This window comes from Anabrus simplex, chromosome 14 (assembly GCF_040414725.1).
Source record: "Anabrus simplex isolate iqAnaSimp1 chromosome 14, ASM4041472v1, whole genome shotgun sequence".
Lineage (NCBI taxonomy): Eukaryota > Metazoa > Arthropoda > Insecta > Orthoptera > Tettigoniidae > Anabrus > Anabrus simplex.
In genome coordinates this window covers 5732237-5744897 of record NC_090278.1, presented here as the reverse complement: position 1 = coordinate 5744897, position 12661 = coordinate 5732237, and the positions used below count along the sequence as shown (strand labels likewise).

Below are 12661 nucleotides of genomic sequence, written 5' to 3'. Positions count from 1 at the left end.
TCTACTGTAAAGAAAAGTTCTCATTAATTTGTTTTACGTTATATTTTGTTTCAGAAATGGTATGCAAATAAATATTTTTGTGTTGTGGACGAATAATGCGCGCTTCAATTTTTCTTATGGGAAAACTTGCTTTGATATACGAGTGCTTTGGATTACATAATAATAATAATATTGGCTTTACGTCCCACTAACTACTTTTTCAGTTTTCGGAGACGCCGAGGTGCCTGAATTTTGTCCCGCAGGAGTTCTTTTACGTGCCAGTAAATCTACCGACACGAGGCCGACGTATTAGAGCACCTTCAAATACCACCGGACTGAGCCAAGATCGAACCTGTCAAGTTGGGGTCAGAAGGCCAGCGCCTCAACCGTCTGAGCCACTCAGCCCGGCTGCTTTGGATTACAAGCATGTTCATCATCATCATCCTAAACCATCTCCAGTTTCCCGGGTGTAGTATATGAGCCTCCTCCATCTCATCCTGTCCTTGTACCATTCTTCCTCCACCAACTTGTCCCAATCATGACCTCTCAGCAGTACATCGCTCTTAACTAAATCTATCCATTTCCTTCGTGGCCTTCCCACGGGTCGTCTTCCTTCTACCTTTCTGTCAAATTCCTTCCTTGCAGTTCTGTTTACTGGCATCCTCTTCATGTGACCAAACCACTTCAGTCTTGATATCTGAATCTTATTGAGGAGAGAATCATCTATTCCTACTTCTCCTCATAATTTTCTTATTCCTAATCTTGTCTTTCCTGGTTTTCTGGATCATAGTGCGTAGGAATTTCATTTCAGCTGCCTGAAGTTTGGAATTATCTCTATTGGTCAGTGTTGTGGTTTCGAGACTGTATGTAAGAATTGGTGTATAATAGGACTTGTACAATGTCATTTTTGTTTTCATGGGTATTTGCTCATCCCACAGCAGGTGTTTTACCTGGTGGTAAAATTGTGTTGCCTTATTGATTCGATTGTTCACCTCATGTTTTGCTAGGTTGTCATTTGATATAACGCTACCCAAGTATTTGAAAACTGGAACGCTGTCCAGTTGAGCTTCATTTAACCTGACTATTGGTTCTGCTCCTTCCCCATACACTTTCATCACCACTGTCTTGGTCTTGCTGATGTTTAAACCATATTTCTTAAACTCCTCATTCCAGCTTTGTATTCTCTCTCCCAATTCCTCTTCTGAGTCACTCCAGATTGCATCATCATCTGCAAATGTGAAGGCTTTGATATCTCCACGTTCTTTCCTTTTAATAGATTTCATTACTACATCCATTACAATAATAAATAGAAGTGGTGACAATGAGCTGCCCTGCTGCACTCCTCTCTTTGTTTCAAACCAGTCCAACAAACCACATCCTACTTGAATACAGCTTCTGTTCCCACTATACAACATTTTCACTTTGTCTATGAGGCTGTCTCGCACTTGAAGTTCTTTCATGCATTGCCAAATTCTTTCCCTTGGTACACTATTGTATGCTTTCTCAATGTCCAAAGCATGTTGCCAGAACGAATTATGCTCGCAATCCAAGGTTCCACTGTACTACAATATCCGACTTGAGCATTGGTCAGTGAAAGGATTGTTGCTTAGTAGTAGGGGAGGTACTACAAAATACACCTGGAATATCTTGAAAGGGTTAGGTATCCCCAGAAATATATTCAACAACATAACAGGCATTATCAAAGACTCATTCATTCTGCACCACCACCTTTATGTGGTAATCCCCTATGAATATGCTGCAGTCCATACAGAACTTGTGCATACGAATAATTTATTTTTTCCAAGTTGTAGCATTAAGTCTACTAGCAATTTTTGTACAATTTTGGATCCTAGTGGTCTCACAAGCAAGTGTGCTGATGATTTTGTGAATATATATATAATACCAATATAATAGTCCGTTATATATATCCTCAAACCCCAGGTGTCCAAAGAGCACAACTCTATAGTGAAACAATGAAATCAAATGGCGTATGGCTTTCAGTGCCTTGAGTTTCTGATGACAAGTTTGGTTCACCAGATGCAGGTCTTTTTTAATTTGATGGCCATAGGTGACCTGCACATCTAGACGAGGATGAAATGATGCAGCCCCCGTGCCAGAGAAATTAACCAATTATGGTAAAAATTCCAGACCCTGCCGGAAATCGAACCTGGGACCCCTGTGACCAAAGGCCGCAAGCTAACCATTTAGCCATGGAGCTGGACAGTGAAACAATATAAGCAGTACTTATTTTGAAGTTCTCTCAATTTCAACCTCCAACAAGAGGCTATCAGAGGCCACCCAACGAAAATATGCAACATAGCTCCTCCTATCGGTGACTGGGTGAAAAGAGTGTTTATTCATGAAATCATGCATCCACTAACTGATGGAGGCATTCCTTCATTCAAATGTATATTGTAATTGTAGGATTCCGTTAAACTATGTGTAACAAAACATGCAATAAATTATTCTTCAAAGAATCGTCGCCATAAGACCTATCTGTGTCGGTGCGACGTAAAGCCAATAGCAAAAAAAAAAAAAAAATCTTCAAATAGTTCCTGCTGACATAACTGCTCTTTTACCAGCACCTCTCTGAATTAAGTCCAACAATATCTCAAGACTAGAGCCTGGAAGTTAGGCAATGTGCCCTTTTTTATTCAAGTGTATATATCAAAGTGTGAAATACAGTTTTTTTCCTTTTTCTTTTTTGCTAGTTGCTTTACGTCACACCGACATAGATACGTCTTATGGCAACGATGGGACAGGAAAGGGCTAGGAGTGGGAAGGAAGCGGCCATGGCCTTAATTTGCCTGGTGTGAAAATGGGAAACCACAGAAAACCATTTTCAGGGCTGCCGACAGTGGGGTTCGAACCTACTATCTCCCGAATACTGGATACTGGCTGCACTTAAGCGACTGCAGCTATCGAGCTCGGTGAGAAATACAATTAAACCCGTTTCCATACACCTGGGAATAGTACAGCCAGTAATTTTGCCTCTCGACTATTTTAGTTTCTGTCTCCTATTTGAAAAAAAAAAAAATATATATATAGTCAATGTACTGTATTATTAACCCAGATATGCCTACCGTCCTTTTAAAAGGACAGCTGACACTCTTATTTGTCAGTCATTGAGTTTGGTTTAACAATGTTGCAGTATTGGAGGAAAAGGTATGAACTTGCACACCACCCAATTTAGTTTAGCTGTGTGTGGTATGAGTTTAAACAAAACCCACATTACAATCGTGGAAGATAACGTGCACCGACAAATTCAAAGGTTACAATTACCTCACCAATTCTTTTTTTTTCTTTTTCATACCTTGTATTCTCTTCGCTTATAAGTATTATATTTTGATATCACATAGGAGCCTCCGTAGCACGGGCGGCAGCGCGCCGGTCTCTCACCGCTGCCTACCGTGGGTTCAAATTCCAGTCACTCCATGTGAGATTTGTGCTGGACAAAGCGGAGGTGGCGCAGGTTTTTCTCTAGGTACTCCGGTTTTCCCTGTAATATTACATTCCAGCAACACACTCCAATATCATTTCATCTGTCATTCATCACTGCCCCAGAAGTGAGACAGGCTTCCTAACCTCACCGCTTAACGGGGGCTTCATTCATTCCATCCCAGACCCGGTCTAATAACTGGAAATACGCTGTGGATTTTCTAATCGTTTATTTATTTATTTATTTATTCACGAAGCACAAGATACAGCTACAATGAGCAAATTTCACTTGCACTGTCAACAGACTGTTTAACGAACTTAAACTTTCATAATAAAATATAACAAACATAACAAAATATAACAAGATCAGGTACACAGCCTACTAATAACAACTGTCCAAATCGAAAACCATGTTCATAGCCAAGTCCTCATGGGTCAAGATGGCGGTATAATCCCTTCACATCAACTTATCTTGAAGAGACTATTTACACACCTCTTGAATACACTTATTTGATGCTATATCAAGCTCTTGTCTGTTAAAGAGTGTTGGGAGGCAGATTAGGAAAGATCGAAGTATTGAGTGCTGAGTGTGGGGAATATGGAGAAGGTCTTTGGTTCTGGTGGAGCGGGAAGGAACACGGAGAGAGAAGAGCGAGACAAGAAGTTTTTATGCTAGGGGCTTTACGTCGCACCGACACAGATAGGTCTTATGGCGACGATGGGATGGGAAAGACCTAGGAGTTGGAAGGAAGCGGCCGTGGCCTTAATTAAGGTACAGCCCCAGCATTTGCCTGGTGTGAAAATGGGAAAACACGGAAAACCATTTTCAGGGCTGCCGATAGTGGGATTCGAACCTACTATCTCCCGGATGCAAGCTCACAGCCGCGCGCCTCTACGCGCACGGCCAACTCGCCCGGTGAGGCAAGAAGCGACGAAGAGCAATGGGGTCAGAAATTTCTGTGAAGCGATACGGAATGCCTAGTAATTTCATAGCCTTGGTTGTATATGATTTTATGTGGGTCTTAAATTGTAATTTTGTATCGAATATTACACCTAGGTCATGCTGTTGCGTAACTACGGTGATGGGCTTGTCAGGTAGGTAATATGATGTTGGTCGAGGAGATTTACGTTGTGTTATGGTCATGTGGCTGCATTTTTGTGGATTGGGGGTAAGTTTCTAAATACGGCACCAGTTCGAGAGGACATTGAGGACTGTACTTTAATGGTTGCCATGCCAATGCCAATATAGGTGTCAAAAATGACAGTAGGTAAATATGGGTATACGACAACCTTCGTTTCTGTTTTCAGGTTTATGACTCTTGATGAAATAGTGAGTGCTTTGGAGGAAGTATCTATGTGTTAACCCTTATAGGACAAGCTGACAATATATCGTCAGCGACAGTCCTTGTGAGGAAGACCAATTGACGATATTTCTGCAATGGAATAAAAGGATATCTGTAGGCCAAATAATTTAACACATAAATAATGATGCTATATTAGGGGTCTTGAAGATCTTTTGGGACTGTTAGATTAAAGTCTGATTGGGTATGAAAGTCAAAGCACGAAATAAACAACAAGTATAGTGCAGCATATCTAATGAACAGCGCCACCTCGCGCTCGCCAGCCCGCGCTAACCTCATCACCGAGCTGTGCAGTCTGCTGTTGCCATTTCAACATAAATCACGTGTGGCAGCAAGTCACGTAGTGCACTCTTCCCAGTTTCATCGTTTGTTTGTTTCCTTATTTATGATATCTCCTTCCCAGAAATCTGATAAATCATCTAACAAGTCATCAGAGTTCTTGGCGAGTTCTGCCTACAAATCGCCACTTGTCATACGTTTACAAGAAACACTAATTATTTACAAAGGCGATGGCTGTATCACTCGAAATGGAAAACAACATTCAAAATAATTATCCTCTTTGAAAGGAGATACCATAAATTAGCAAAGAAAGAAAGAAACAAACAAACTATAAAACTGAAAACCATGCGCTAGGTGAAAATGAAATGGTGTATGGCTTTTAGTGCCAGGAGTGTCCGAGGACATGTTCGGTTCGCCACGTGCAGGTCATTTGACGCCCTTAACGACCTGCACATCATGAGGAGGATGAAACGATTATTAATATTTAACCTTTATAGGGCCAGCTGAAGAACTGTGTGTACCAAATGTCAAGGATGCCATGGTGTGTGCATTGCAAAACACATTTGTAAATAAGTTTTTGTAAGTGTGGAAAACTAGAAACATTTTAAAACATTATTGGGTCAGTTTCAGTGCATTATACTGTATTGGTATTATTGAGCATTGGTGTTAGTCGAGGTTCTTGCTTTGTATCTACAAAGTGTACGCAAACAATGCGTGCTTACTGCTGTGCTAGTTTTTTTAGACTTCAGATCAAGTTGACAATAACAATATTTTGTTAATTTCAATCCGAACTCAAAAAAAATTTGTGATAATACGGAAAATGAAGTATGGAACCTAAATACATTTGCCATAGATAAGTTTTGCTTAATTTAGAAGCTACAAATACTTAGCATATATATAAAACATTCTTTATTTTAAAATATTAATTTGGTTCAAACTGCCTCCGGTTACATCTCATAATTAAAAAAAGGGTTGTTTTCAAGATTAAAAAAAAAAAAAACGAATCGTGAAGAAACATTTATTACAGACTAAGTTACAGGTTTCTGAAAGGAAATGTAAAAATATGCCTCGAATGCGTGGTCTTTTCCGCCATACCACACGCTAAACAGCTGGTCTTAGGCGCTCCCTCCTTGAATATACCCAGTCCTAAAAGGGTTAATATAAGGAAAGATCTTCATTGGGGTAATCACGTACAGTAAATGGGATTGTAAATAAAGGGTACAGATCTCTGCACATGGTTATAAGGGTATTTTGGGGTTGTAAGGATGTAACGGCGAGGACATACAAGTCTTTGTTAAGACCCCAAATAGAGTATGGTTCCAGAAATGGGAACCTCACCAGGATTACTAGATTCAAGAACTGGAAAAAATCCAAAGAAAAGCAGCTCGATTTGTTCTGGGTGATTTCCGAAAAATAGTAGCAGCACAAAAATGTTGCAAAGTTTGTGCTGGGAAGAATTGGTAAAAAGGAGACGAGCTGCTCGACTAAGTGGTATGAACAAGTAAACATTTTCACTGTGGGTCCATATTGAAATTCAATATAACTTATATGTATTGAAAAGGTGTTTTGTTCAAATAAACATTTGTATTTTAAGAATGTAAGTGGTATGTTCCGAGCTGTCAGTGGAGAGATGGCGTGGAATGACATTAGTAGACGAAAAAGTTTGAGTGGTGTCTTTAAAAGTAGGAAAGATCACGATATGAAGATAAAGTTGGAATTCAAGGACAAATTGGGGAAAGTATTCATTTTTAGGAACGGGAGTTAGGGATTGGAATAACTTACCAAGGAAGATGTTCAATAAATTTCCAATTTCTTTGAAATAATTTAAGGCTAGCAAAACAACGCACAGGGAATCTGCCACCTGGGCGACTGCCCTACGTGCAGATCAGTAGCGATTGATGATTATTTCTGTACCGGGCGGTACACCTCTACACCGTTTATTTAAAAGTTGCGCCAGTTGAAACTCCTCTTCTGGAGGAAGGTTGAACTTTATCTACTCTATTAATTCTCTACTTTCTCAGAAGATGTCACCACGTGGAAAATTTTGAGTTTTTGAACTGTGTCACTTTTGATGTGTTTTTGTTTCGCTTGAAGTAAGAAGTGTGAACTTTCTCTTCTAGAGGACACTACTGAAGATCAACAATAGCGCACCCTAGTGCGGAGTCAAAGAACTATTTTGTTGGAGAAATTTTTATTTCAAAAGTTTGTTTCTTGTTAAATTTCTTTCTGTTATTGTTTAAGTTGGCTGTATACCCCTCTTTTTCCCCTTGTTTTAGATTTATCCAATCCCGAATTTCTTTTAGTAATTTCTGACCAATCTGGTGTATCTTCCCCCAACTTGTATCTGTTGCGGGGTCCTATCCAATAAAAACATTGTGGGCGGGTGTTTTCATTCCCCTAACGCCTAGAAACTTCCGCGAGAGTATATAAACTGCTGATTTTAGGGTCTCCGGGCCACTTCTGTTCCATCTTTTAGTGTATTAAGTACATAGCAGGAGGCGGGAAGCGCCTCTTTCCTCGGCGGCGGTCAACAATAAGGTAATGGCCGATTAATAAATTCTTTCTTTTCTTGCTCAGCAGTTTAACTTTCGGGGCGGGTTCTAAGCGTTCAACCATGTAACCTTTTCCTAAAATGTAAAAACAACTGGTATCTATTCTATTTTAAAACGACATATCGGGATAGAGAGTGCTTAACCCTCTTGAGCTCCCACTCACATCGTCTTGAGGTGAACTTATTCTCTCAACCTATTCTTCCGTAATGTAATGTAAATTGCTATTACGTCACCTCTGTAGTATGGGATTAGCCCTTGCATCAGTGGCCTAAGAGCCAAAGTAGGTCTTAAAAACCAAGTGTATTAGGAGTGCAAGTTCGCCTCCTCTCAAATTGTTTTAGAGGTCATTTAATTAACCTGCTTTTCATTTAATAGACCTCAGTAGATTGGGTATTTTACCCCTGTGTTTATGTCCGTTGAGGACAACTTGAAGGTGGAGTTTGGTGTGGCCTAGGAGAGGCTTAAATTAAGGAGCGTGTAGCTCTTTTGGAAACGGAGTGTTGTATGCCTCGAGGAGGCTTTACTGTGTAATTTGGAGCAAGGGCTCCAGGGTTTGATTGGGGTCTTCTGCCCCTTTGTTAAAATTTGTATATCGGAAAGTTGGGCTAGTTGCTCAAAAATTGTGAACTCAGGGCTCGAAGCCCAAACTCTGTAATCCCTGTAATTGTACATTTCAAATTGTGTTTCGGCTACTAAGTACCTGTTCTTTGTTATTACTTAATATTGAAAAGGAAATATAACCTTGTTAACTTTTACATTAACTTTGATTCCGTAGTTTGAGACCCATTCACGCCCGCACCTTCTTACACCTCTACCTACCACCAAAACACGGTAACAATTTCAATAAAACAGAGATGTCTTACAACAAGAAAAGGATCTCTCTGAAACCACCACACCTCTTCCATGAGTATCACTCTGGAAAGGGAGGAGTGGACAGAGGTAACCTGAATGTAAGCCTCTACAGAATTTCCACTTGTGGAATGAAGCAGTATTTTCCACCCGTTGCTCACTGAATTACTGTGTGTGAACAAAATGCATGGCATTTGCACAGACTGAACAAAAGGGAAATTATACCGCCTGACTTTCCGCAGAATGGTTGTAACTGCCCTTCTAGAAACAATCCAGCGGACTACTGCAAAGAAAAGGTGCCTTTCTTCTCGTCTTTAGACGATTCCAAGTACGATCAAACAAACTATCATACCACAAGGCAAGCAGACACTGTGCAGAATTTGTCAGAAGGAGGCATACATGAAATGTGAGAAGTGCGATGTTGCATTGCATATCAAATGCTTTGCCCAATACTATACACAAAAAGACAGACGAGTGACTTTATTCATCACTGAAGCGTGAGAAGTGTTTGGTACATTAGAAATCAAATGTTTTGTGCAGTACCACAATGAACGACTATATTCATGAGAATAATTTTGAAACTTCAGATATACATCGGGGTTTTTAAAAATGCATATTTGCATGTGTGTGCAAGTCAATGAGTCTTAATGAATATTTCTTTCACTATTGTACCGAATACTGTACAGTAAACATCTAACAACTGCATACATCGTTACCTTATTCACTATATGCACATGTGAAAATATACCCCTTATATGCCTACTGTCCTTTTAAAAAGACACCTCTTTCTGTCTAAATTTATATATTTTTCTTCCAATTTGTGTACTGATGATTATGATGATGATTGTTGTTTAAAAGGGCCTAACATCTAGGCGATTGGTCCCTAATGGCACAAAACAAGACGAAATGCAATGACAATTTAAAAGTTTGAAATTCATCCACTGACCAGAATTCAAAACGTTATGAAGAATGAATGGATGAATATGAATTTAAAACAATCAGTGCATCTGACCTGCAATGCTTCACCTTCCCAGAAACTACATTACTGACCAAGGGACTGCTTCGAAAGCACAAGACTGAATGAATAATGCTCGTTATCTAAAGGGGTTAAAAATCCAGCTCAACGGCCCCTCATAATGGTACTATCGCTAGTACAGTAGAACCATGGTATTTCTCAAGCTGCGGTACTAATCAAAAGTGGCGTAAACTCACGGCGTTCCATTCATTATGGTACTACTCACAAGTATTGTACGTCGCACAGGTAACGCAGACCTAGGGTGTTTCTTACATAATGGCACCATCCATAGGAAACACAAACTCATGATGCACCTCACATAGGTGTACTAATCACAGAGACTCTTACTATCTTGTGGTATTCCTCACATAGTGGGTAAAAATCACAGACAACGCAGACCAACGGTACTAATCACAGGTACTGGAAACCCACAGTGAACCATTCTCTGCTGCTACTAATCCCAAACCTACAGTGTACCTAACATAGTGGTATTACACGCAAGTAAAGGCGACCCATGGTTTTCCCCGCGTGATGGTACTAATCACAAGTGGTTTCATGGTTCTAATTCAATCATCCCTTGATCGCCCCTTTTAGTCGCCTCTTACGACAGGCAGGGGATAGCATGGGTGTATTCGTCTGCATTCCCCACCCACAGGGGGTTTACCTGTATTAACTCTTGCATTATGTTAATTATCTTATATAACATAAAATCATGAATCCACTCAAAGAATTATTTTAGGCATATCTGGATTAATAAATGTAACTCTCGCTTTAATTTAATAGGTGAAAAATATCATTTGCACAAACAATATTTCTGTATTACAGAACAGAAATCTCTACTGAAAATCTCGTTCCACAAGCCAACTTGTCGAGAGGGTTGCCGGATTCCGTGCTTGGTATATAAGATTAAGCATTAAAGTGTGATGCAAATGTGTTTTATTAAGTAGCCTGCTAGTGGTTTATCGTCGCTCTAATACAACGGAAGATTTTCGGCGACGTACGGGATGGGAAAGGGCTAGAATAGGGAAGGTGGAAGCAGTGTCCTTTAAGGTAGAGTTCCAGCATTTGCCTGGTTTGACAATGGAAAACCACAGTTCTTCGGGGCTGCCAACAGTGGGATTCGAACCCACTATTTCCCGAATGCAAGCTCACAGTTACGCAACCCTAAACGTGCGGCCAACTCGTTCGTTTTATTAAGTAGCAACATTAGCCATTAGCCTACGCCATTCTTATTTTATGCCTATTTCCTAAATTGTATCTGCTTATTTGCCAACCTATTTTAGCCCAAATAAATACTCATGGTAATGATATTTTTCTTCTTGTCCCATGTTCCAAGAGCACCATAAGGCTAACTGAATGCACACCTTGGCTCTTAATGACATCTAAATGCCAACTTCGTAGAGCCTAAACCTTTGCTAGTAGGCTGCGCATTTTACAAATTGGAAAATGTACCTAACAATTATATGGACTGCCTAACACCAATACATGAAAGAAATATTCCAGAAAGTTCAATAATACATCGTCACCTATGGTCCATTTTCTCAATATGAAAAAAGAGGGTAGGCTACTGATATTGTATGGCTAACAGTGTTAATGATTGTGAAATAATTCATTCTAGCAAACTTAACGTTCTGAAAATTATATAATTAAGTTACAATAACGCCTGGAACAATCTGGTGAAACTTACGTCAGCTATACGGCTTCTACTATAGTCGGAATGACGACCTGTGTGTTATTTGCAAGACCCTGACTATACTGAACGAGAATACAAAGGATAATATTCAAGGGATCTCCATGCACTCAAAAACAATAAGGACAGCGATTTATGGAAAGTGTGCCAATACATTTATATATCGTGTCAAGTATTCTTTCAAATGCCAAAAAGCAAAATTTCCACTCTTTTAAGCATGACGATGAAGGCATTTATAAATGACACTTCACAATCAATGAAGTGGAGACATATTTTCGAAATCAGGAGCAATGACACACCGTCAGCTGACACAAATGACAATACAATGCCTCACCTGAGCAGCAGAACAAAGGCCCAAAACTGCGCCCATTTTCACGTTATGTCTTCACAGGCCGTTAAATCAAATCTAATCGTGTAGACGATAAGTATGATTTTAGAAGTTGAAACTCTCGACGTAAATGAATACCGTATATACACTACGCAGAACAGGCCAACACTCGCTCTATATCAATACGGATTGAGGATTGCGTTTCCTTTGACCAGTGATACCAACACCAAGAGCACAAATTGCAATGCAACCCAAAACAGTATATTGAATTTCAGTTTAACTTCTCTGGAAGACCTAGACTGAAATTAAAATAAACAAATGATTCTCCTATCACTCCGCTGTTTCAGTGTCAAAAAGTATGCTACTAATATAGAGCAACAGAATTATTCGAAAAAGTAATATTCTGTTGTTGGTGCACTCTAACAGGGAAAATTAAGCTTATCGATAGTGTAAAGCATTCCATCATTCAACGTACATTTCGATACTGTAGTTAGTATTGTTCGAATGTGGAACATCGATCCTGTTCTGAATAAAATTACATCCTAATCGTGTAGATGATAGCAAATACAGTAGAGGTAATACGCGACACTGAGCGAGATATCGAGGGACAGCTACTGGAGCTCACTCTAGCGGATAGACCTGAACAGTACTGATTCTCTCATAAGAGCACGTGTATTTTTGTGTGAAGTTTTTGGTGTTATTTATGCCTTTCCAGTGAGTTGACATAAATAAATAGTAGTGTGTGTCATTCCTTGATATCTCCTCTCAACATGAGGGGAAAGGTATGTGCTGTGTTTGGCTGCAGTAATTACGAAGTAGAGAAAAATGCGCGGTCGTTCTTCAGGTTCCCTCGTGATAAGAACATGTAAGTAATATTGTGTTTTCATACGGTATATATTCTTCCAGTGACAGAGATTTTTATAGTACTTCATAATCTTCTGACCTGCTCGACCCATATTTTAACTGGCATAAAATGTAATACGCATATTTTATTCTATAGTGCAGCAGTTAACCTTCAATACCGATGTGTTGTTGTAGGTGTGATCTGTGGGTTTTGAAATGTCACAGAAGCGATTTGGATAAGGTGTACAAGAAAGAAGCGACGTTACGCTTATATAAGAATTATAAGATCTGATCAGATCATTTCCAGGCCAGTAACTTTAGAAATCC

At 39.6% G+C, this 12661-nt stretch overlaps 1 protein-coding gene across 4 annotated transcripts in view; it reads right to left on the bottom strand.

Annotated features, from left to right (window-relative positions):
• Positions 1–11701, bottom strand: part of Serinc (serine incorporator TMS1) — a 120823-nt gene extending 109122 nt beyond the window's left edge. For all 4 annotated transcript variants that reach the window (XM_067158097.2, XM_067158099.2, XM_067158100.2 and 1 more), the window contains exon 1: positions 11498–11701. In XM_067158097.2, coding sequence (XP_067014198.1) covers positions 11498–11533 — 36 coding nt within the window. In that variant the 5' untranslated portion in view covers positions 11534–11701. The remainder of the gene's footprint in view (positions 1–11497) is intronic.
• Positions 11702–12661: the final 960 nt, after the last annotated feature.